General features: G+C 36.4%; 1 protein-coding gene across 1 annotated transcript in view; it reads left to right on the plus strand.

Annotated features, from left to right (window-relative positions):
* Positions 1 to 22,450, plus strand: part of cdkal1 (CDK5 regulatory subunit associated protein 1-like 1) — a 182,521-nt gene that overhangs the window by 34,374 nt on the left and 125,697 nt on the right. The window contains exons 5-6 of the mRNA XM_017309343.1: positions 15,281 to 15,377; positions 18,847 to 18,895. Coding sequence (XP_017164832.1) covers positions 15,281 to 15,377; positions 18,847 to 18,895 — 146 coding nt within the window. The remainder of the gene's footprint in view (positions 1 to 15,280; positions 15,378 to 18,846; positions 18,896 to 22,450) is intronic.

Here is a 22,450-nt window from a genome sequence, read left to right on the forward strand (position 1 = left end):
CAGCAACTGATTCTTCTGTGCATTTCTAAAGACAGTAAGATGTCTACTTATGTAAAATAATCTATTTTAAAAAAACTGGTATTCATTTGCTTTAAATTAAATGCTGACCAACAGTAAAATATCCACTGACACTGGGATTATGCCATTCCGTTCACACCAAGTGTTTCTCGTACAAATTATTAAAAGATAAAAGCCCAAGCTGTGCCACAGTTTTACTTAGTCTCCTGCCCTTGATTTGAACCTTTAAGTGAACTGAAAACATTTAGTATTAGTTCTGCACTCTGTCACAAGTCTTTAAAAATGACACATTGCTTCAGTAATGAACTGTGTAGTGACCCCAGAAAACTATAAATGTCACTCTCCAACATTGAGATATATTCAGAAATATACAAAATGTTGACATTGCTGAACAGTCACTAAAACGCTATTATTTAAGTGCCTATAATATAAGGAGTTGCTACAAGCCTCAGTGTTTTGTTTTAAATGAACTGATGCATGGAAGTGAGTGACATTAAGGCCAAAGCTGTTTGCTTTTCATCAACTTGACATCGAGGTATAAACAATCAGAAATCTGCAGTGACCTTTTGAGTTGTTTACTTGGGGCAGTTGTTTTATGTCCATGCTCCAATACGGCAGACACCAGACATTGGTTTGCATCTGACTGGAGACACACACATTTACACACACACAAGCACACGCATACACACTTTGCACTTGATGCCTGGGGCTGGTTCTGGTACAACCCAGGGATTGGCATTTAATCTGTCAGTTCTACAGGGCATTAGCCTACATTTTCGGGTATGCAGACGCAAAAAATAGTCTTGGGGATAGAGAGAGAGACTGACAGCTACATAGGGGGAAAAAGCATGGTGAAAGACGGGAGTATGTTGCTTAATTCAGACGTCCTGTGTTTGTAACACTGAGCCCAGGGCAGTCTGAGAATTACACCAAGAACTAGGTTGACCAGATTATGACCTTGCTATAATATTTTCTTTTGAAGTGCACATTTCATGGGTTTCAGGCTAAAAATAGTGTTTTTTTAAAAAAGTAAAATGTCTAAAAGAGCCAAAAACATGCCTATATTTGACTTGAACTTAAACAAGTAATTTAGTGCAACATGTATGAAGGAAAATATTCGCCACCAGTTTAAAAGCACAATCTGATAAAAACCTGTCAAAGCCCCCTCAGCTTTTCCCTCAATTGACCACAAGCTCAAAACAAATAGATATTCCTTTTATTTGTTCATCTGGTTGAGTGGTGATGTGTGGATGAGTGGCCCTTTAAGTTAATGGGTTCATAATTGCAGCCTGTCACATTGTATCCGTCCTTAAAAGGTCCTCCTGAACGGCAATCAAAAAACTTCTCAACTTTCACCAGTTCCTCCAGCAGAGCTTAGTACGCATGGCTTTTCCCTGTTGCCCAGCTGTGGTTTTACACCTCTTGAGGCCAACATGATACAAGGATTGAAGATCTTTTTTAACAGTTGAGTCTTATGTGCAGATAATTGCAAATGTTCTAAAATCAGGGCATACTGGCCTGAAATAAGAGCTGTAACTGCTTGGTGTGTGCAATATTAATGATGTCAAAGAGGCAGTTGTAACGTGCCTGCAGTACTTTAAGTGTTTCAAAAATGTGCCATGAGTGACTGTCTCAGAGTGTATCTGTGATAATTTATGTGACAAAAAGGTGTGTGTGTTGTAGGCGGGAGGTTATGGAGAACAGGATGGTGACTAGCGCAGCAGGGCAGGTGTTCAAGATTGAGATGCAATGTCAGCTGCTGTCTGCAATGAGAAAATGAATTATCTTTAAGTGGATGCTCCCAGCATGCGGCTGACAGGATGGTATTTTTATTTGGCCTGTAATTATTTATTTGTTTTTGGAGAAATGTAACATTGATGAGTGATCTTGAAACAGTTATTTTGTCTGATTAATCTGCAGTGAGGCTTTGTAAAGGTCATTTTAGAGAGGTCAGAGGTCATCCTAAAGACTCTGGAGGTGATGCTTACTGCGGTAGGTGATTGATCACCTGGCTGTTTCTCTGTGGTGATTTTTTAGTTCTTATATTATGAGATTTTTCTGTTGAAATTAGTTCTGTGTAGAGATGCTTGTAGTTATTTCTGGTCTAGCTGTTTTAGTCTTGTATTTTTCATTATACTAAAGCATTTTTTTTCATTATGTACTTTAGAGAACACTCCACATGCCAACTGTTATTGCTTTTTCCATCCATTAAATTTATTTTTGACTGAATTCAAATAATTAAAAACTGCATTATACAGATAACAGCTGTGACCTTTAGGGCTAATGGCTGAAGGTGCTTTTATTTTTCAAAATGTTTCCCATGATAACTGTGTGTGTGGCTGCTTGTTTGTGTGACCATCATATTCAGGCATGTAGATTTCATCCTCCATGGACATTTGCCACTGTCTATGTGACAGGCTTGAAATAAAGAGAGATTCAGCAAACATATTACTGATTTAAAGTTAGAAATTTCCACCTCACCTAACTTTATGTACACCTGTTTCGCTCAAATTGAGCAATGTGATAAAATGAATAAACTACCTGAAGAAAACCATGTTTAAAAAAAGGTGACTTACCTCGTATATGCCATTTCAGTCTTCCTAGTTTAAATGGGTGTCCTGGAAATGAACCAAGCATCCAAGGGGTTTATCGTTTTTCTCCCCACTGCATCAGTTTTAGCGGATGACAAAATTAGCAGCAATTGTGTCTTTATTGGACTTATTTTTTTTAACCCGCTTTCCTAAACATATTTCATCATGCTAAAATATTTGTATCCATTGCACCGTAATATCAAAATAAACACAGGAGAGGAAGGCAGTTAAATGCTCTGGATATTATTTTGGTTTGTCATCATGTTAGTGGCTGAATATAATTGCTCTCAATAATTTTTAAAAATATTTTAATTGTAGATAAATGAGAATCATACTTAACAATAAAGTGTAAATTCAAGTTGACAGTTGTGATTTAAGTTTAAAAAAAAGAATGAAAAAAAAGCCTGTCTCAAACATTATAGGTGCTTTTTAAAGTCTCTGTGCCAAGCATTAAATGATGGTTTGCTTATTCAAAGTTACTCCATTTGACATTTTCACCACCATGTTTTTGCTATAGATTTATATTTGTTAATACTCACTGAAAGGAAGCATACCAAGAAATTCAGTGAGAGTAGAATAACTTTTTAAGCTTTTCTAATATTTAAGAACACAGCAAATTGCAAAGCACGCAATTTAATTTTTAACGTGGCTGAACAATGTATTGGAAATGTCTCATTATCCCAATGTCTATGTACACATTGTGTATGTCACAAGGATTGCCTGCACTGCAAGAAGTGTTAGCTAAGTTTTTAAGTAACTTGTTTTCATGTTCTGGATGCATGTGATGTACTTGGTAACACCTGCACAATGCAGCATAAAAAGCTTTGCATGATGCAGAGGAGGTTAGTTTGTCAAGTCATTTAACAACGAGCTACGTTGTTTCAATGCCAAAGCAGCAAATGCCTGCCACAAGTAACTTTTTAATAAAACCTAGTTGAGATGGAAACATCAAATTTTTTTCATCCAGTAGCTGGAACTTATTATCTTAGATATATAATTGCTGTGAATCCAAAGCAGAAAGATGACACTTTTTGTTTTTGTCGCAAGTCCTATCACTATCACAACATTCACTAATATTATCACAAATCTCACATTCTCGTAATATTTGTGTGTCCCCACAGCTTTGAAAAGTTTAATGCTATGGCAATTGACATGTGAATATACCCACACACATCCTCTGAATCAGGGTAATACTGTTACTCTATAGCTTCAACATGAAGCAATTTTGTTCATAACTAATGACCTTGATGCCTCAGTAATTCTATAGCAATAAAGTGTGTTTAATTAAATTTCCAGTTAAATAGATAACATGCAAGAGAAGAAGACAAATGGCGGTAGAGTAGCGAAGGAGAAAATGGGAAGAGATGGATTAAAAAGGTGGGCAAAATTTAAGAGTATCTTTACAAAAAGGAAGCTGTTTTACTTCAAATTAAATGAGTTGACCCGCCAGAGCCACTTTGATTTCAATTTAATTAACTTTGGTTTTAGTGACATGTTCACTCTTTGGGAGTGCTGAACTGAATGAGGTATTAAGAAGACCAAAGAAGAGAGAAATGCCTCTCAGATGCTCATATAGTGTTTGCTTCTTTTTCTGCAGGTATTTTTTAACAAGGCTACACCTTTTTTGTTTAATTTTTCATGCCTTTTTTTTGTGTAATATAATCTCTGTTGTAGGCCACTGATAGGAACCGTTTTTGTTTCCCTGATAATTCTCATTAAATCCTGCAAAATTAATTTGAGGGAAATCATTTAAAAGTGATGTAACACAAATATCAAGACAATTATGCCACATAATCAAAACCCAATCTTTAAAAATACTTACACATTTAAAGAGGAATGACAAAAAATGTGTCAGGAGCTAGTGATTAAAAATATTGGAAAGGAAACATTTCTTAAATTACTCATGTAGACCAAAACACTCCAGTGGCTGATTCATTTAGAATTTAAGCCTGAACTACACTGTGAAAAGCATGTGTTGTCCAACTCTTTAATATCCTCAAAGAAATCATAGTAAAAACAAAAAAGTGTTCAACCTGATAATTATGAAAATACAATTTAATAAATAGTTGTCTTTATTTAAATATATTTTTGTTCAAATCTGTCCCAGTTTTTCCCTTAGTTTTGGTGGTTTGTTTTGGTAATGTTAACTTGTCAGTAGTCCTGAGAATACAAGCCAAGTGATTAAAAATCACACACACAAAAATCACAACAGCTGCTGAATTAGTGCTGCTGCAACACAGTCATAACTCCTACTTACTCTATTTTCTTCCAGTATTTATCCACATTTTATCCAAATCATATTTGATAGATCTGAAAGTATCTTCAGCAAAAGAGCTCTGTAAAAATTAATTCTTTTATTCCACGTCGTAGAAACACTAGGCTCACATGTAGCTAAATGGCTCGCGTTTGTAATTTTAAACTAGTGATGTAAAGGCTTTATCTAGAATTCACTGCAATCTTAATTGGGCAAGGACAGAGAATCTCATCATTGCCTCATTAGGGTTTTAGGTGTAAAAGAAGAGGAACACAATGATAGAAAACTTCAAAAGAGGAGGGAATTGTGCTTATATTTTGTTGTTGTTGTTGCATGACAGCTTTGTTGGATGAGCTGCTTAAAATTTGTGAATGTACCTTTGATCACAGGTTCATTAAAATGTTAAAAAGAAAAACAAATGACTTACACTGGCTTGCTTCATTTCAGTTCTATCAATATTTATGAATTGTCAAAGTAAAATATCAACCTAATCTTTGTATTGGGATTTTTTTAAATTCAAATTTTATTTGTTTTTTCATCTGTGAGCACACCTTTAGAAAATATAAGCTTGTTACTAAACACTGAAACCGAGAGGGAGAAAAAAATGCCCAGCTTGTTCCCAGGGAAGTGTTGATTTGGTCTGAATGTGGAGAAATGTCTTTTGAAACATTGACTCATCTGACAGATGGTACATGGAGAGGACTGCTCTGACCCTTTGTTTACCTGTACTGACAAAACACAGGTAAACCACAACACCTGCTGCTTCGCTTCTCTCTCATTATCCCCACACTGAGTTGCTGTCAAACTGCCTCAGGAACATAACTGAATCTTTATTTTGGCTTTAATTATGCTTCTTACAGTATTACGCTTGGTATTTTTCTAAAAGGCCAGGCCAGGTTGTTGTTCTACAGAAGGTTCTTGGACCTGAGCTACTCAGCTTACAAGTGTTTGATGCGTTTGTTCAGTTTATAGTGAGTCAAATACACCTAGCTCACTTAAAAGCGTTTCTTTTTATACACAAATCTAATAAGTAAACATACGAAAGTGCAAATGTAAAACTCTAGGAGACAAAAGGGTAATGGTGGGTCAGAGAAGCACCTGTAAGCTTTTGACATTCTCCCTGTGGTCTTGTTTTAAGTTGAAGATTTCCAAAGCTGACATTTGCTGGTGTTGGCTAAACAAGCAGTGACCCGGAAAGTCCTGAGCCACTTAGATACTATATACTCACTGCAGATTATAAGTGATGACATGCATGCCCTCTGCAATAGTGTCCTTTCACTGTGCACTGTTGGGGGGTGAAAAGTGACAGCATAATTTGTTGAGAAACTTTTCAGTTCTACTTTCATAATAGTTGAAATGCTGTTTTTCAACATATCTGTCACACCATTGTCACTTCAAGATTCAATAAGTTAAAGCATAGAGACGTGATTGATATAAATTAAGTCATGAAAGATGACAGTGAGATCTTTGACCTTTAAAGGTTTGCCTCTGAATCCTCAAGGGAGGCTGTAGAAGAGAAAGGGATATGAAATGTGACAGTATTACTCGGTGTTCCTCAGCTGAGAAACTTAAAGAAAAATTGAGAAACTTTTACAGCCTGGGAAGAATGACAGCATGACCATCTTCCTTAGGCTTCTGCAGTCTTTACTATTATGTAAACAAAGTATATGCAGTGTTTTTATCAGACAAACTGTTCAGTACACACATCACAAATTAAGTCATTGTAAGGTGATGTTAAACAGAGACGGGCTTTTAATGTTTTATAAACACAAATCTGAAAAGTGTGGTTTTCATATGCATTAAACCACTTCTATATTTTTTACTCTAAAATTAAATTTGAAATGAAATGCCTTTTAAAATCCCATCGTTGGCAAATTATTTATTAATACTGAATGCTCAGGCCTAATTAACAACCTGTTCAAGTATATGCCAAGATAAAACTGATGAATGCAAGTCCACACTTTGACTAGGACACTTCTAAACCTCTGGATTTGCTTTAATCTTTGTCCGGCAAGATGACGAGTAGAACCGTCATCTGAAGCAGCAAAACGTCCCAAATCATCCCACCAGTATAATCATGTTTGACTGTTTTTTTTCTGAGATGTCTGACTTTATGATTCAGTTAAGGTTTTTTATTTTTGTATTTATTTATTTTTAAAGATTGTCATACAACATAGAAGCTGTGGAAATTTTACAACAGCAATAAAGAACAGCATTCAAGAAAATAACCAGACTTTAGTCTTTATTCATTTATTTATAGTCACTTATACAGTAATTCTTTATTTTTTTTTCTATTTGTACTTATGCACACATACAATATGAACAAAAATAAATAGTATTTCCAGCCATTAAAAAGAGTGTAGTCAAAATTCTATTGTTACAGCCTACTTTGACAGCAGGAGAGTATAAAAACGAACCAAAATCAAAAGGATGAAATTAAATAGAATTAAGCGAACTTTGTGAATTAGATTCCCATATTAAGTGTTAGACAACAGACGTTTTCTCTCCAAGCAGGATTCTTTCTTTCATTTCCATTTAATCCTCATTAATCAACTAATCTGCATCACTTTTGCTTTAGTTTATAGCAACTTTTCAAGAAGTAAACGTTTTCATGGCTTTATTGATGACTGCTTTGCTGCTTTAAGTGGCGTAATTATTCGGCCTTTCTGTTATTTTGATTGCTGCTGGGTTGCTGATTGTTTGAATGATTCCAGGTCATTGAGCATGTGAAATTGCAATTCTCCAAGAGAGGTCTTGTAATAATTTATGACCTTGAAACCAACCTTGATTGTTTACGCTTGGGCTAATTTTGTCTGAATGCATTCAGCCAAGAGTGGCCTTTCACCTGAGTCATTATAACAAAGACTTACCCCTTGTCTGATCTTTGGATTCAAATAATTACACAGAGATGGCACTCATACAGAATAGTGCAGCTTCACACAGACAGTGGAGACCAGATGAACATAACCTTCTCCCCAATGTCTTGGCAATAAAGCAAACTAAACTTTTCTCTTTTTACTTGAGATAGAATCACCAAAATTTCAGTTTCGAGATGGTACTTTCTGCTAACGTTGACCCGCCTCGTGTGCTTTTTATCTCCTACGGTGCAGATTATGAACATATCATTGATTGGCAGCAAATAGTGCAGGACCACTACAGAAAATAACCAACATCAAGAAATGAAAGCACAGCCTTTGTGGTATGATCAGAGTTTCTGATTGATCGGGCTGAACAGTATCTCTACCCTCAGATTCAATCGTGTGCAGAACCTTTCTGTGTATGAAATGAAAGATGTTGCAATAGCGCTGGAAGTTTGTGACCTTGTACAAAATGAGGGAGTAATCTTTTAGTTGGTAACATTCCTCTAATCTTTCTTTGTGTTGCCTCACTACCTCCATTGGCAGAACATTATTAAATGATATACTCAGGAATGTATGTAGGAATGTTGTTCTTCAATAGGCTAAAGTTTGTTGGGTTTTATGACATTTTTTCTTATACTTTGATTTCTACAAAAAAAGAGAAAAAACATTCTTGCTCTGAGATTCACCCAGCACATTTCTGTAAAATATTTTCATTCACATGATCCGTTTTTATGCCTTGGCAACAATTGATCAGACACTAGAGGTATAATACTGAAACTTTCAATACTTACCAGTAAACATGGGCTACGTTCCAGGAGTAATTAATAAAATAGGCATGTGATTTAAATTATGGAATAAAATACCCAAATGCACGATCTCTGTGGATTTGTGTAGAAATCTTTGTTTATCGTCTGAAATATTAACTTATCAGCTTTTTCTCTGTCACAGCCTGGGGCTGGGTACTATCACATTAATGCCCCATAATAGCCCTTCCTCTATAAATAACAGGACTTGGCATGGGGAATGGGACTCTCGGGGCTCTTTTTAGGATTCAGCTATATAGTCTTCGTTCTTGAGGTTCATTGAAGTGCTCATCTCTAATGCAATTTCCAGCACATCTGTGCAGCTGTCTGTGTGGGTCTGTTTCACATGGGTCTTTTTTTTCCCCTGTCTTTTATTAGCCCTTTCTCTATTATGAAGCATTCAAGCGGTCAATACAGCTCATTTACAGTAATATGGTATTTATTACACATTCATCTAATTTTACATGACAGATTTCTCTCCTTTTCACGGCGGTGTGAATGTGTGTCCAGCATTCTTTAAAGGCCATAATCTGAAAGCTTCCCATAACATCTGACTTTCCTTTACAAGGCCCAGGTGGACAGTACAGGAGCATCCTATCTACAGCATACCCAAAGGCGGAGTGGGTCAGCCATAAAATAGCTATGTTATAGGTGTCTATTGATTGGTCAACAGATTGCCTGTATCTTGTAAATGATATACTAGTAATAAATGAGGAAGGATGACAAGAGTCAACATTTTTTTTTGTCCTCTTGCGTTGTTTTAATTCTGGTGCCTTTTCACAACTACTGCTATCAAAGATGTGCTCCAGATTTTAAAAACACAACAATCTCTGGGTTATGGCATTTCACTTTAGTGAAATACCATAGCATTGTTTTCTTAATCTCAAGTTACTTTTATTGGACTTCTTTCATGTAATCATCTGTCATTGAAGCTGCACCCCCTGTGCTTTCAACCTTGTTTTTTGATCTCAGTTGTTTAGTTATTTTCGTTTATTTTTGTCTTTGTCTCTGTTTTATGAAGAGGAGCTGAAAAACAAACAGGCTTTAAAAAGTGCATTCTGGATATGTGTTTAAGTGAAACTAGAAAAGGGATTCAGCAGCTTTACCTCTCAAATCTCCTCCTTCAATCACAAACCTTTTCATAGCTTCGGGCCACTCATGTCTTTCCTTCATTTTCCAACGATTTGATGTTGAATTTGCTTTTCTTTCCTCACAACCACGTCCCTTAAGACGTTTGCCTAAATATTATTTATCCTATAAACTGGATATTTTTGATAGCAAACTTACCCCATTTCCTGAAATATTTGAATTAAAGATTAAGAAATCAAATTTCACTAAATCAGACTTCCCAAGATGTATGCCTGGAACTCAAAACTGTGAAGTCTTGGACTAAGGTTTCGGTCCAAACATGTGTTGCGCTTTACACCTGTTCCACTGCCACGCCCAGCAACTTTATTTTTTAATGTTAAAACTGGCAGCCTCATTTGTTTTATCTATCATGTATTTGTCTTTAATTTCTGCTAACATATCTCAAGACATCCAATAGATCTTCTTGTAACATTGTCATAAAATTAATTTTTACAGTTTCTTGTCACACTGTTTTCTGTTTCCTATTCCCCACATTTCAAACTGTAATGTGTTTGTTCACATTCAGGTTCCACAGGTGTAGAGTTAGCTACTTCTTTATAATTTATGTTGTTTAGTAAAACTCCACCAGTACAGTAATACACATAGGAATGAGTACAGTCTCTTTTAGAGCAACAGTGTTTTTCTTACAATAGTTCAGTTTCTTCTGTCAGACAGGGGAGACATTTTTTATTTTTTATTTTTTTTTTTGCTGCTGTTGTTACAAAACATGCAGGAATATAAATACGGAACACTGAATAAAACATTTAAAAAGTAAACATGATTTGTGGGTCCCCCTGTTGATAAAATCAGGTAAAGTCTTGGATTACAATAGCTGTTGTGAAATTGAAATTGCCTCAGTGACCAAGAGCATAACTGCATTATTGATTCAGCAGGAGTTTGTAGAAGTGGAAAATATGTGAAGGAGCAATTTAAAACATTTGCTCACTCTCACTTACTCACACTCACAAACACCCGTGCGCTCATCGACTCATATGTTAATTACAGAGGCTTGATGGGTACTTAACCTTGCCCCTTGCTGCTTATGCTAATGCAGAGAGGTCAGGGGTTTACTGAGTGGCTGGCTCGCTGTCAAATCAACCAGAAATGGCCGTTGAAGTGCAGATGAGAGGGCGAGAAAGACAAAAGGAGCAACGATAGGCCAAATATGGTAAAGAGGCAGGAGAAATACACATGCAACAGAGCTATATCTTCAATGTCCCACTTCATTTTATCAGATTGTTTGGAGTGGAAAAATCTTAATTTATTCATCTAGTTTAAGTTGAAGTTATACTCTCTCAGCCTCACAAACTTTCTCACGGCTCGTATCACTATGACCTCATCCTCAAGCAACATGTTTGCTAGGGAACATATGGCTCTGTGTGTGTATGTAATGAGCTCATATTTTCTCCCGCTATGTAGCCAAAACCTTATCTGTATATGGCTGAGGATGCTGCGCAGCAAGGAGTCATTGAGCGGAAACGCACACACTCATAAATGTGTGAAAGTCTGTTTTAGATATTTGGCTTCTAAACTAAAATGAACCACTTCTGATTGTACAGCGTTGTATTGAGAACCAAAATTTCTCAATACATGAACATATTCTAAAAATAAAGGTTTCTAGATTTCATAAATTAAAAATGGTTGATGATAAATAAATATATCCATACTAATGTAGAAATAATTAATTACAATTTGAAGTAGTTTCATAATAAAATGATAATTATTTTAGAATTGAATTCAGACATTTAAACATTTCTATGCTGAAGTGCACCATGAAAAACAAGTGCATCTTGATATATTACAATATAATTAAAACGTTCCTTTCAGTAGATTTTTGTAAATGAAGTTTAGGTAAAAGTTTTGCTATATACCTAACTTAATTGTGTTATTTCTAATAATTCCTACATTATTGTGGCATTTAACGGACCATTTTGATAACTGACCTAAAACGAGACTTTTGGTCTTCTGGTTCAATCTGAAGACATAGCTCACGTTGTTTCTGGCTCAGTATCAGGCTAACATACTCGTATATATATTGACATCAGTTTTGATGCTAAATATGAGGGAGAGCATTGCAGACATTCAATGCTTTCTAGAGAATGTCATTTGATTATGTGACCAAATGTGTGTTGCAGTCATTGAAAAAAGCCCTTTGGAAGCCTCTACCCCGATCCTCTAAGGAACACTTTCTGTTTCACTTCAGATTTTGCTGTGTGAAAGTTGAAGAGTCTTTTATATAGGTCATGCTCTCTGGTCCGCCTGATGCCTAGGGTAACTTAATGTCATGTTCCTAGCATGAGGCATCTCGAAGTCAACCTGATCAATTCAGTTGGACATTTAGTCTAGTCTAATTTGACTTATTCACTGTGTCTACTCAGCTGTTAAAAACAAGTATGTACAGCACAGCACTCTCCACCACATATACGACAGAGGTCAGCCATCTATGTGCAGTCCTATGAATGCTGTGCCTATCACCAGCTTGGACCGCTGCAACGCGTATGCACAGTATGTTTAGACATTGTTTGAACCTTTGGTGTCAGGACCTTGAGGAGAAGTGACAGAGTTGAGAAAGGGCTGCAGAGTGGAGGAGAGATGTGCGCACACACACACGCATCTCCCCACGCATACATCCATTTCGTCTGATCTTGGGGGACATCTGCTCTAGTCTGGGTCATTGGCAATGAGAGCTTTATTAGACTACTAAGCATTACCATAGCAACTGCATCCCATAATCCCGCTCCATCTCATTCCTCCCAGGAATTGTATGCAACGTGATTGGCCTTTCCCACTGGGGCGCTCAGACAGCAACTCAGCCGCTCTCTGCTTCCTCGTCATGTCAGCTATGGCGGTGGGTCCATGGGCAGGGAGCGAGAGGCACATTAAAGGAACGTTTGGTGCCTTTTGGCATGAGATGTTGTCAATTAGGCAGCTGCACCCCTGCTGTGTATGTGTCTGAATGTGCACTAAGAGAGAGATGTTCATGGCTGTATCTGTGATGGGGAGTCGCACTTATCAGATGCATCTCTGAATGTTTGTATATGTGGTTATGGCTTTGTTCTGTTAGTCTTGAATTTTTTTTTATAGGTGTAACAAGATAGGAGAAGTGATTATTTAATTGAATATCTAGCAGAGTGACTGAAACTTTCCAACTTTTGATCAGAATTTTATACTTAGTGACTTGGAATATTTTGCTTTACTGCTACACTCTTCCCTCCCTCTGTATATTTTTACAGTCTGTTGACACCATAAAAAGGCAGTTGCAATAACATGGGTTTTGTTCCTTACTCTCTGGCAGTGGCAGGCGGCCAGTAGATAAAACCCGACAGTTTGAATACACATTGTAAATATACTTTGGATCAGTTGAGTAAAATGAGCCATTGTATCCAACACCGTGATATCTTTCTTTATTTGTCAGCCCACTTTGTAATTACCCATCAGCCCTCTTACAAATGTGGAAGTGTGTAGGAACATTAAAACGCGCCACATGTAGTGTTAAACCTTTTACAGTGTCTCAGTACAAATGTTCTGTACTTGGCCCAAAATAAGGATTTTGTTTCTAAAATAAACAATGAACACTTTTTGATTTCTGGTTTCACTGTTTTTTTTTCTTCTTTCATCTTCTACCATTTTTCATCTGTCCTTCCAGTTCTCATTCATGTGACAGTGTAAGCAGGCTTTGAATTGAGTCGTCTGCCTTCACATTCCATTCCCTTGCACAGTCCTCCTCCTCCATCACTAGCTCTCTTTGTTTTGTTGAAGAATACAAACAGTGTGAATTAAAACACTACTGACAGTTTGCATCCAGCCTCACTGCTGCTTCTCAGTCCCCCTCCTACGATTTCTCCCTACTTATGTGCTTCCCCTCTTCCATCCTCCCCTCCCTCTTCCACTCCTGCTGTCAGGAGGCTTCATTATTAAAGATTTATGGCAGAGTCTGGGCAGCTCCTCCAAAAGCTTTTGTCAGACAGACCGCGTGTCTCAAATCTCACTGCCACTAACTGGAGGTGACACGGAGACTTGCACAGATCATGTGCGCACACACACATTTTGGCACACTGTTTATCTGCATAGCTTTCTTTTTTTGTTCAGCACATTTAAATAGGAACATACAAGATCAATGACATGTAGTTTTAAATGATATTTGAATAATAACTTCCCAGTGAATATAAATAACCACTGGTTGTCAATGGGTTTCTGAGAACTTCATAATTTCGCTAGCTAGTTTTTCTTTTATGAGTTTCCAATGTGAGGTTCTAAAATTGACTGTTTATGTAGATTACGTTCAGTGATGCTGAGAGGGTCCTCCCACAGCAGGGTTGGTGCCGCGCTCTGTGAACACAGCTGTCCGCCCACTGTAACCGAGTTTGTAAGGTGATTAAAAACTTAAAAATCAAACTAAAACAGCATTATCAGATTGTTTCATGTTTGTTGCAGTTTAAATGCCAAGTACAGTTACTCTGAACTATGAGGAAACGTTAAACCTGAACAGATTTCTGATGTGCCTCACTTATCAACGCAGATCCCAATTCCCGAGTATGAGCAAGGGAAAGGACTGTTGGTTGTCAAAATTAAAACATTAATTTTCTGCTCCAAAAGTGGAACTGTTTACTCTATTAATGTGACCACGCTTTATAAATTCTATAGAGTAACTACAAACCTGATGAAAAGGTGTAAATGCAACAAAAAACCCTTTTAAATAAATTTTACAGATGAAGACTTCTGTGATTACTTGCATTTGGGGAACAGCTCATGCACATGACTGCTGCAGTGTTTGCTTCTTCAAACTTGAAACTGATGAACAAACCTTGGGGGTTGTGAAGGTTTTGATTTGTTTGTTGAAACAAAAGTGCTGTAAAACATTGCGGCTTTACGGGTTCCTGTGAAGGTTAACTGAAATGTTGAACATGACAGACTGAGCTAAAAATTTTTTAAAAGCGAGAATAACCATTTTCTGATATCCACATGTCCAGAATAACAGGTTGTGATCCATTCGGTTGCTCTAAGATGTCTTGCTTCTCTGCCAATTTTCTGGATCAGTACAGTTTTTATGCACACAATTCAGTACAGTATCAAAAGTCAAATTTACAATTTACATGTTTAGGTCTTTAATTTGCTCACTTTGAGATTAACCTGTCCCTAATAATGGAAGTAACCGTACAATTTCATTTCAAGTCATATCCAACACCACGCCTCCTTGAAAATATATTTTATATTTTGAGTTCAGAGATTCGGCAGATTTAACATTTGCAATTCATATGTGAAACAAACAGTTGCACACAGTTTGGAGGTGGATTTAATTTGGTGCTGGATGCAGAAAGTCTGTTGGATCATTAAAGCTTTTGATTATGGTGTGTGGGTTCATATGTATCTACATTTGAGCTCCATGAACCCACAGTATTTTGCTCACTGACATAGGAATATTTATTAATCATCATTAAAAACTGCTGTTGGAACATGTTAACTTCTGACATATCGACTCAGTATATGCTAAATGTGAATACCCCTCTTCTCATCAAGAGTTGTTTGGACAGTCATTGCTATTAAAACATTGCTTACAGTAGCAGACTCGTGAAAACAAACCAGTGTTAATCTTCTCTAAAACTCTTCTTATGTGTGTTTGTGCAGGAAAGCCCAGGAGCAGCAGAAAAAAGTGGTTGTTGCAGGTTGTGTTCCTCAGGCTCAGCCCCGGATGGACTACCTTAAAGGTCTTAGCATTATTGGGGTATGTGTTCATGCACTCAATTTGTGTTCTTTGACTTTTGCTGTGTTTTATTAAAATTTTAAAATTGTAACTTAGATTGGGAATTGGCATTAAAATCATCTTAAACATGTTGTAGTTGCTAGTAGAATTTACAAATACTTTTTTTTTTTAAATCACTGTAACCACAATTACAATTTTGAGCAGAAAAATGTTGGGTTATAAGTTTGTAATTAAAGGCGCAGTACTATGTAGAATTAGCTTTTTTGAGCTTTATATGTTATAATGTTATTCCCTCATTAAAAATGTACCTGCAGTTTCCTTGATTCTTTCATGCATGTTTGAGAAATCCTTTAATCTCCCGTGGCAACCATCCAGCTGTTCAAAACACGTGGGTGGATCTAGCACCGCCTCAGTTTCTGAGCTTCCACCTCACAGAGCAGCCCTCCCTGGCGACTCCATCGCTCAGCTCCTTCAGACAAGCCAGCAGCAATTAGCAAACCCTGGCATCTGCTGAGCTCCTCATACCAGCTACTTCTCAGTGCAACTCTGGTAAAAACATTATTAAAGGGCTAATGGAAGAGTGCTGTAGCGATAACTTCCTGGAGGTGGAGTTCCAATAAGAGCAGGATTTTTTAAGAGACATGCCCAATTTCAAGGTGTTAAATTACAAAGTCAATTTTCTTTTAAGTCATATTTGATATGGCGTTTTTATAACAATTGAAGGTTATGTAGTTACTTGATTGCATAATACTACCCCTTTAAGATTGATCTAATCAGAGATCTGTAACCACATTTCTTATATCTGGTTTTCGTGAAGTTCTTATTGATACAAATTTTCAGTGATTCAGTTTGATGATCTAATTAATTTTCAGACTTGAACTTAAGTAATTGAACTAATTAACTAATGGCGCACAGTATAGTCTGTTTCCTCATCATTTTTCCTATTGTGTTTAGCTTAAACACAATAGGAAAACTTTAAAAAATGGATTTAGTAATGAAAGCTGTTAACTCAAGAACTGCTTCAGCCTAAATGTTTCAGTATTACACAAAAAAGGCTGTATTAGCATTATTTACATTATATTTAAATACTAGCTTAGATAATTATCCATTCAAGCAAAATCTCACTCAGTACAGTCATTGCAGTTCTTTTCTGCAGTTAGCAGGCTTTTATCTATAACAGATTTTAAGACGCAGCAAACAACTGGGAAATTCACCTTTGTGACTCAAATTATTGTCATGAGTCAGTTGGATTTATGGACTGATACAGGCAAACATTCACACGCCCATTCTCCTATTGTGTTTGCAGGGATCTGCCAGGATTAGGCTTTCATCCATGTTATTCCTTCACTTAATTCTAAACCTGAGATACAAATCCCATCTTTGAAACATCTGCTTAAATGAGGAGATGCTTAATTTAATTATTTCCTAATGAAAACTCTTAAACAGTCTCTGAAACATGCTGTTTAAACATGCCATTTGGTAAAACATTTTATGTGTGGACTTCCATTCAGAGCTGTTAAAAAAAATGTCATGTAGACTAGATTTTTTTAAGTTTTTTTATTTTATTTTAATAAACATGCCTATTCATGCCTGTACATTTAAAGATGCATTAATGCATGAACAGGCAACATAAATAGGCATATGAGAGAAAGTACACATGGCTTATGTTTTTGTGGTGGCAACAATAAACTACATAATGACAGTGGCAGTTGGTGGGTTATTCAAATGACATGCAAATAAGTTAAGAATTTGTCTATTGTGATTTCACTAACGGCTAGATAAGGGATCGGGTTAAAAAAAGGGTACTTCCTTTTCAATCTATTCTTTTTAATTGACCTTTGTGCCTCATCTGCTTTTTTTGTATACCTGTTTTTATGTCTGAGTGAATGACGGTGCACCTTGTATAAGGTACATTGGCAGTCATGCAAGCCTGCAGTGTTTCATCCATCTTAACTAGACCTGTCACATTCTGACTCTAACACACACACACACACCCACTTATGTAGCGTGCCACTACTTATTCAGTCTTTCCAAAGATTGCACATTTCTTGTAGTTGTACGTCTGCTTTTTTTTTCTTTTTTACCTTCCAATGATAATTTTAGAAATCTTCAGGATATTGCCAGTAGGCGATGATAAATCTAGGCCTTCATTTAAAATTTTTTTTTGACTATAATACACAGCGCCTTTGTAAATATATGTCATGTACAAAGTTGTGTGAAAGGTAAAGAGTCCTCTTTAAGAAAAACGTTAGGCAAAATCTAAGCTATTTTTCCTTCCAGTATATTTATTTCAAGCCCTAATCTGACGGATTCCATTTGTTCTTAACATTCCTCAATTTTTGAGTTAAGGAGTATCCTATGAATATAAAGTAGGATTTGAAAACAGAGTTGAAACTGGAAGTCTGCATTAGTTTGCAAAGTGTAAGCATTACCAAACCTTTACTGTACAAAGGGACACCCGCTGCTGCTCTGAATGGATCCAGATTGCTTGGCTATTACAAGGAAATAGGTTTTATTTCTGTGTGTAACATGCATGCAACGGCTGCCTGCAAAGCACAGTGTGTGTCCATGTGAATGTATTTGGAAAAATACTCTGGGTAATGGACCTGTGGGGCAGATGGAGCCAATGGCAAGTCCACAAGCCTCTGAGAGCAGAGGAGGAGAGTGACTTAGAGGAACGCTTGGGAGAATGAAAGGAGAAATTACGTCAAAGAAAATCATGTTATTTATTTTTTCACCTCTTTAGGTTCCTATGCATGTCTTTTTAACGACCTTTTACTGTTCTCATTTTACTGCTCTTCTCAATAATTTAGTAGCGAGGCAAATTAATAAAATAAGTACTGCTCAGTGTGAACATTTATTTCTTCTTTTAAAAAATTAGTTGAGCTTTCTAACAGTCTGATTAAATTTAAGCTGTGGCCAAATGTATGCTTATTATCTTTGCATGAATTAGAGGGGTCTTAAGCTGCTAGAACTGTAGGATTGTTCTGTCTACTTAGGAGATGAAAAGGAGAATGACTTTGACTTTCTTATGAAATGATTGCGTTTGAGAGATTATTTGGTAATCTTATTTGAAATACCTTTTTAATTACCTATATGTTACTTTATGCTCACAATTATTCTTTCTTTTAAACTTACATTTCGTTGACTTTTGTTTCACATCGTTAAAACTCTGCTGCAGTTTCAATGCATTGGCCAATACAAACCAAACATGCTGCTGTGCCTATGTACATACACACTAATTGGCATTTAGAAAATCCATATTGCTTAATCCTAACTGGAAGAAACTTGTTGTGATTGTATCGTTCTGCACTTGTTTGCCTATCTGCTTATTGCCTGCTGCCTTAGAGTGGATTTACATATCCACCTTAAATAAACCTGGATAAGTGTATGTGTGTTTGTGTGTTGTCGATATCCTCTGTTTGACTGTGTGGGCTTGTTTTGTCTATATCAATAAATGTATTCCCTGATGTCTCTGTCTGTGCTGCAGGTCCAACAGATTGATCGAGTGGTGGAAGTAGTGGACGAGGCTGTTAAAGGTATTTTTTAGCAAAAAGACACACAAGCTAAACATATTTATGGGATTGTGTAAGCTCAGGAAATTAATGAATATGTAATAGTCTGTAAGAAACTGGAATTTAAAATTACATCTTCACCTATCAAAGTGACTTGGAGATTTTTCTTTTTTCTTACATTTTTTTCCACATTTCAGCCATTCATTTCAATGTATTTTATTGGGATTTAGTGTGATAGTTGAACGCAAACTCTAGAAGAGCTACCGAGATTGATTTGGACAATTAGTTGACAACTTCTTGTTGGTTGTCCTCAAACTGACCTACGTGCAGGAGTGGCAAGAAGAAAGCTGTTGTTTCAGCCATAAGTTGTTTTAGTTGCAGTGTGCCAAAAGCCGTAAGATGGAAGAAGTTGCTTTGGTCAAATGACACAAAAAGTAATCCATATAGAAAACACAATGTCAGACGAGCAACTACCACTGCACAGCACTGAACACACAGTGAAACATGGATATGGATGCATCATGCTAAAAAGATGTTGTTCTTCTACAGGGACAGAGAAACTGATCAGTTTTTATGGGAAGCTAAGTGGAACTAAACATAGGACAATCCTGGAAAAAAACCTTGAGGTTCATCATCTATCAGAGCAGAACTAAACATACAATCATTGCTGCAAGGTGATGGTTTAGATCAGATGTTCTCAACAAGGGCGTTCATGTTATTGGTGTTTCTCTGGTGCTGCACACATGACTTAAATGAATGAGTGATTAACAGGGTTCTGCAACAGTTCGAGGCATGCTAAGGAGATAATGTGATCATATGAATCAGTGTGATGCAGTGGGGTAACGTTTAAAACATGTAGGACAGTGGACCCCGAGGACCAAGATTTGGGAGTGCTAGTTTAGATCAAAGCATATTTGGACCATTGCAAGTCAAGACCTAAAAGCAGTTGGGACACTTTGTCCAAAGTTGAAAACCAGTTGAAAAGTTCAACAAAATATGAAAAGGTTGGAGATGTATGAATACTTTTACAAGACACTGCATATCTATTTCCAATAAAGAAGACTGCGCAACAGAGCATTAGGGCAGAAAGTGATTTAAGTGACTATCTCATGAATTAAGAAGAGTTCCCTAATTATTACTCTGATTTATTCTAACATCTTTCACACTATTTAAATCATTAGTGTTTTATGATGGGATCATTTTTAGTTTTTTAAGCAAATGCATATCAGCATTCTTACATTTTGAAGATTAATGATGGGGAAATGTGTTTGTAATTAATATTGGTTTAGCTGACTGAGGTGCTTGTTAAAAAGATCTTTTTCACGTGTTAAGCTTATTGACAGGCTCACATGTCACTGATTAGGTCATCCATTTAAACTGTTAGTGAACCACTGCACTTAACAGTTTAATGAAGGTCAGAGAGTTTCCAGTGAGGGAGTCCAGTCAAGCTGTCATACACCCCCAGCTGTTTTTCTAATAAAAAACAGATTGAGTTTGGACTGCTTGTGTAAGTCTATCAGTGTGCACTGCAGGCTTCATTTTAATGAAGGACAGCTGAACTAAGGCTTGATTTTTAAAATGTGCCATCACCTTTAAATTGCCTGCTTATAGTTAATGCGAGGATGCATAGACGATGCTCCCCCCCCGCACCCTCTTCATTCTTTCTGATTAAGGTTTTTTCTGGTTTAACCCATCCCATCTATTTCCCATTTGCACCCTCTTCCAAGCCTTTTTTGATCCTTTTTTTTTTTTTTTTTCGTCACATTTTACCTTCTCTCTTTCTCCTCCCACCATCACCTCCTCCACAGAAACCAATTTCCCCAGTATCATTACAGTCCTTTATGACCTCGTATAAACTGAGAGCTGTTTTCTTGTCTTGGAGGCCTGGGCATAAACCCTTTAAGATGGGGGATTTGCCTTTCGTAATGGCTACTAAAACACTAACGTCAATGAACTGGTAATAGTTGCATGTCTTTTCTGAGCCAGAATTGCTTGCAGGTCTGTTTTCCACGTGACACAAGTACACACTATGCTTTTATGAACTTTAGGCAGTGAAACTATCCATTCTGTTCAGAAAAAAAGTTCAGTGTATATCATTTCTTTATGCCTGTGAAAGTGCCTTGCAATACCTCAGTCGGGTTTAATTAGTATGTATTGACATAATTTATACAGTTGCACAAATTACAATTACCGCTGCTCAGTCTTGTGTTGCTAACCATTTTACAGCATTAGTGGTTTGGTGGGTGTTAGAGGGCTTTCATTGTTCCAAGTTTGCTTACACAGATAGATTTTTTAACTGTGCCAGATGCTAATTTACTCTTTAACTGTGGACACATCTGTGACTACCCTTAGTATTTTTATTTTTTTTACCCCAGTGGTGCATACATAAAAATGAAACATTGACAACTGTAGGATTTACTTCTCTAAAAGAAAAAATGGCTGGATTTCCTGTTTTTGTTTTTTGCTGTGCACAGCCGAAAAATTCTGTTTAGGAAGAAGAAAACACTTTAAATAAGCAGTAAAATGTTTTAAGAGGCCCACACCAAAATTAGGCAAAATTATTTTAATTGTGCTATTATAAATACAAAATTAAACATTGTTAATTTGTTTTGGAGATTAGTCCTTCATCAACATCTCTTTTTTGTGACCAGAAACTGCAAAGCTTTAGTAATAAAATTGTTGGAATAGAAAGAAGTAGGAAAGCTTTGACAGCTTAATGTATGTGTGAAGGTAAACTGCTGCCCACATAACCTTTTGATGTCGGTTCACCATTATAAACACATTGTTTGCAAATGTCAGTGCTGAAGAAAATAAAGTACATATGATAAGGAAATTAAGATTTTCTATTCAGAAAATAGAAAATCTTCTTTTGCTTGTCTTGCTTGTCTTCTTCTAAGACAAGCAGATATATTCACATTTGTAGAAAGTGATCAGAAGAAATGTAGAGGAGTTTTTTAATGCTCCATGAGCCTCTCTAAAAAAACGATATGATGAAGCTGTGTGGAGTTTGTACCTGTCAAGCTTCAAAGCTTTTAAGCTTTGCTGATGTTTAAGCTCTTTTCAAACACTTTGCATTAAGGAACATTGCAAGGCATTCTGCCACCAAACAAGTTCAAGGTGGCAGAATGAAAGTTTATCAAAACGAATGTCTACATTAAAATGTTCCTAAAGTAGAGGTACATACCAATGTAACAAGAATAAAAAAAAGGTGAGAAGGCTGTACAAATTATAACTTAATCCAATGTAAACATCTTGCAGTTGAAAGATAACTTAAAAGATTTTGATTTAAACATTTGAAATTATAGAAATGTAATGGACAGTTAAGTTATTTGGCATTTTTTGTTCCAACTATAAAAATTATGCATTGCTTATCTCTTGTAACATCCTACTAGTACCGATAACGAAACTATTAGGAAATGTTATTTGTAATGGAAAAATTAATTTAAAAAAGCATTAAACAGATTAAACGCAACACTGTACAAATGGTTAGATTGGGAAAATATGGGAACATTTTTTTCTCCCTCCTCATTTACTTCAGCTCCCAACTGTCTCCATCCCCCTTAAATCCTACACACTGAT

This window comes from Poecilia reticulata, linkage group LG16, assembly GCF_000633615.1.
Source record: "Poecilia reticulata strain Guanapo linkage group LG16, Guppy_female_1.0+MT, whole genome shotgun sequence".
In the NCBI taxonomy this organism is placed as follows: Eukaryota; Metazoa; Chordata; class Actinopteri; order Cyprinodontiformes; family Poeciliidae; genus Poecilia; species Poecilia reticulata.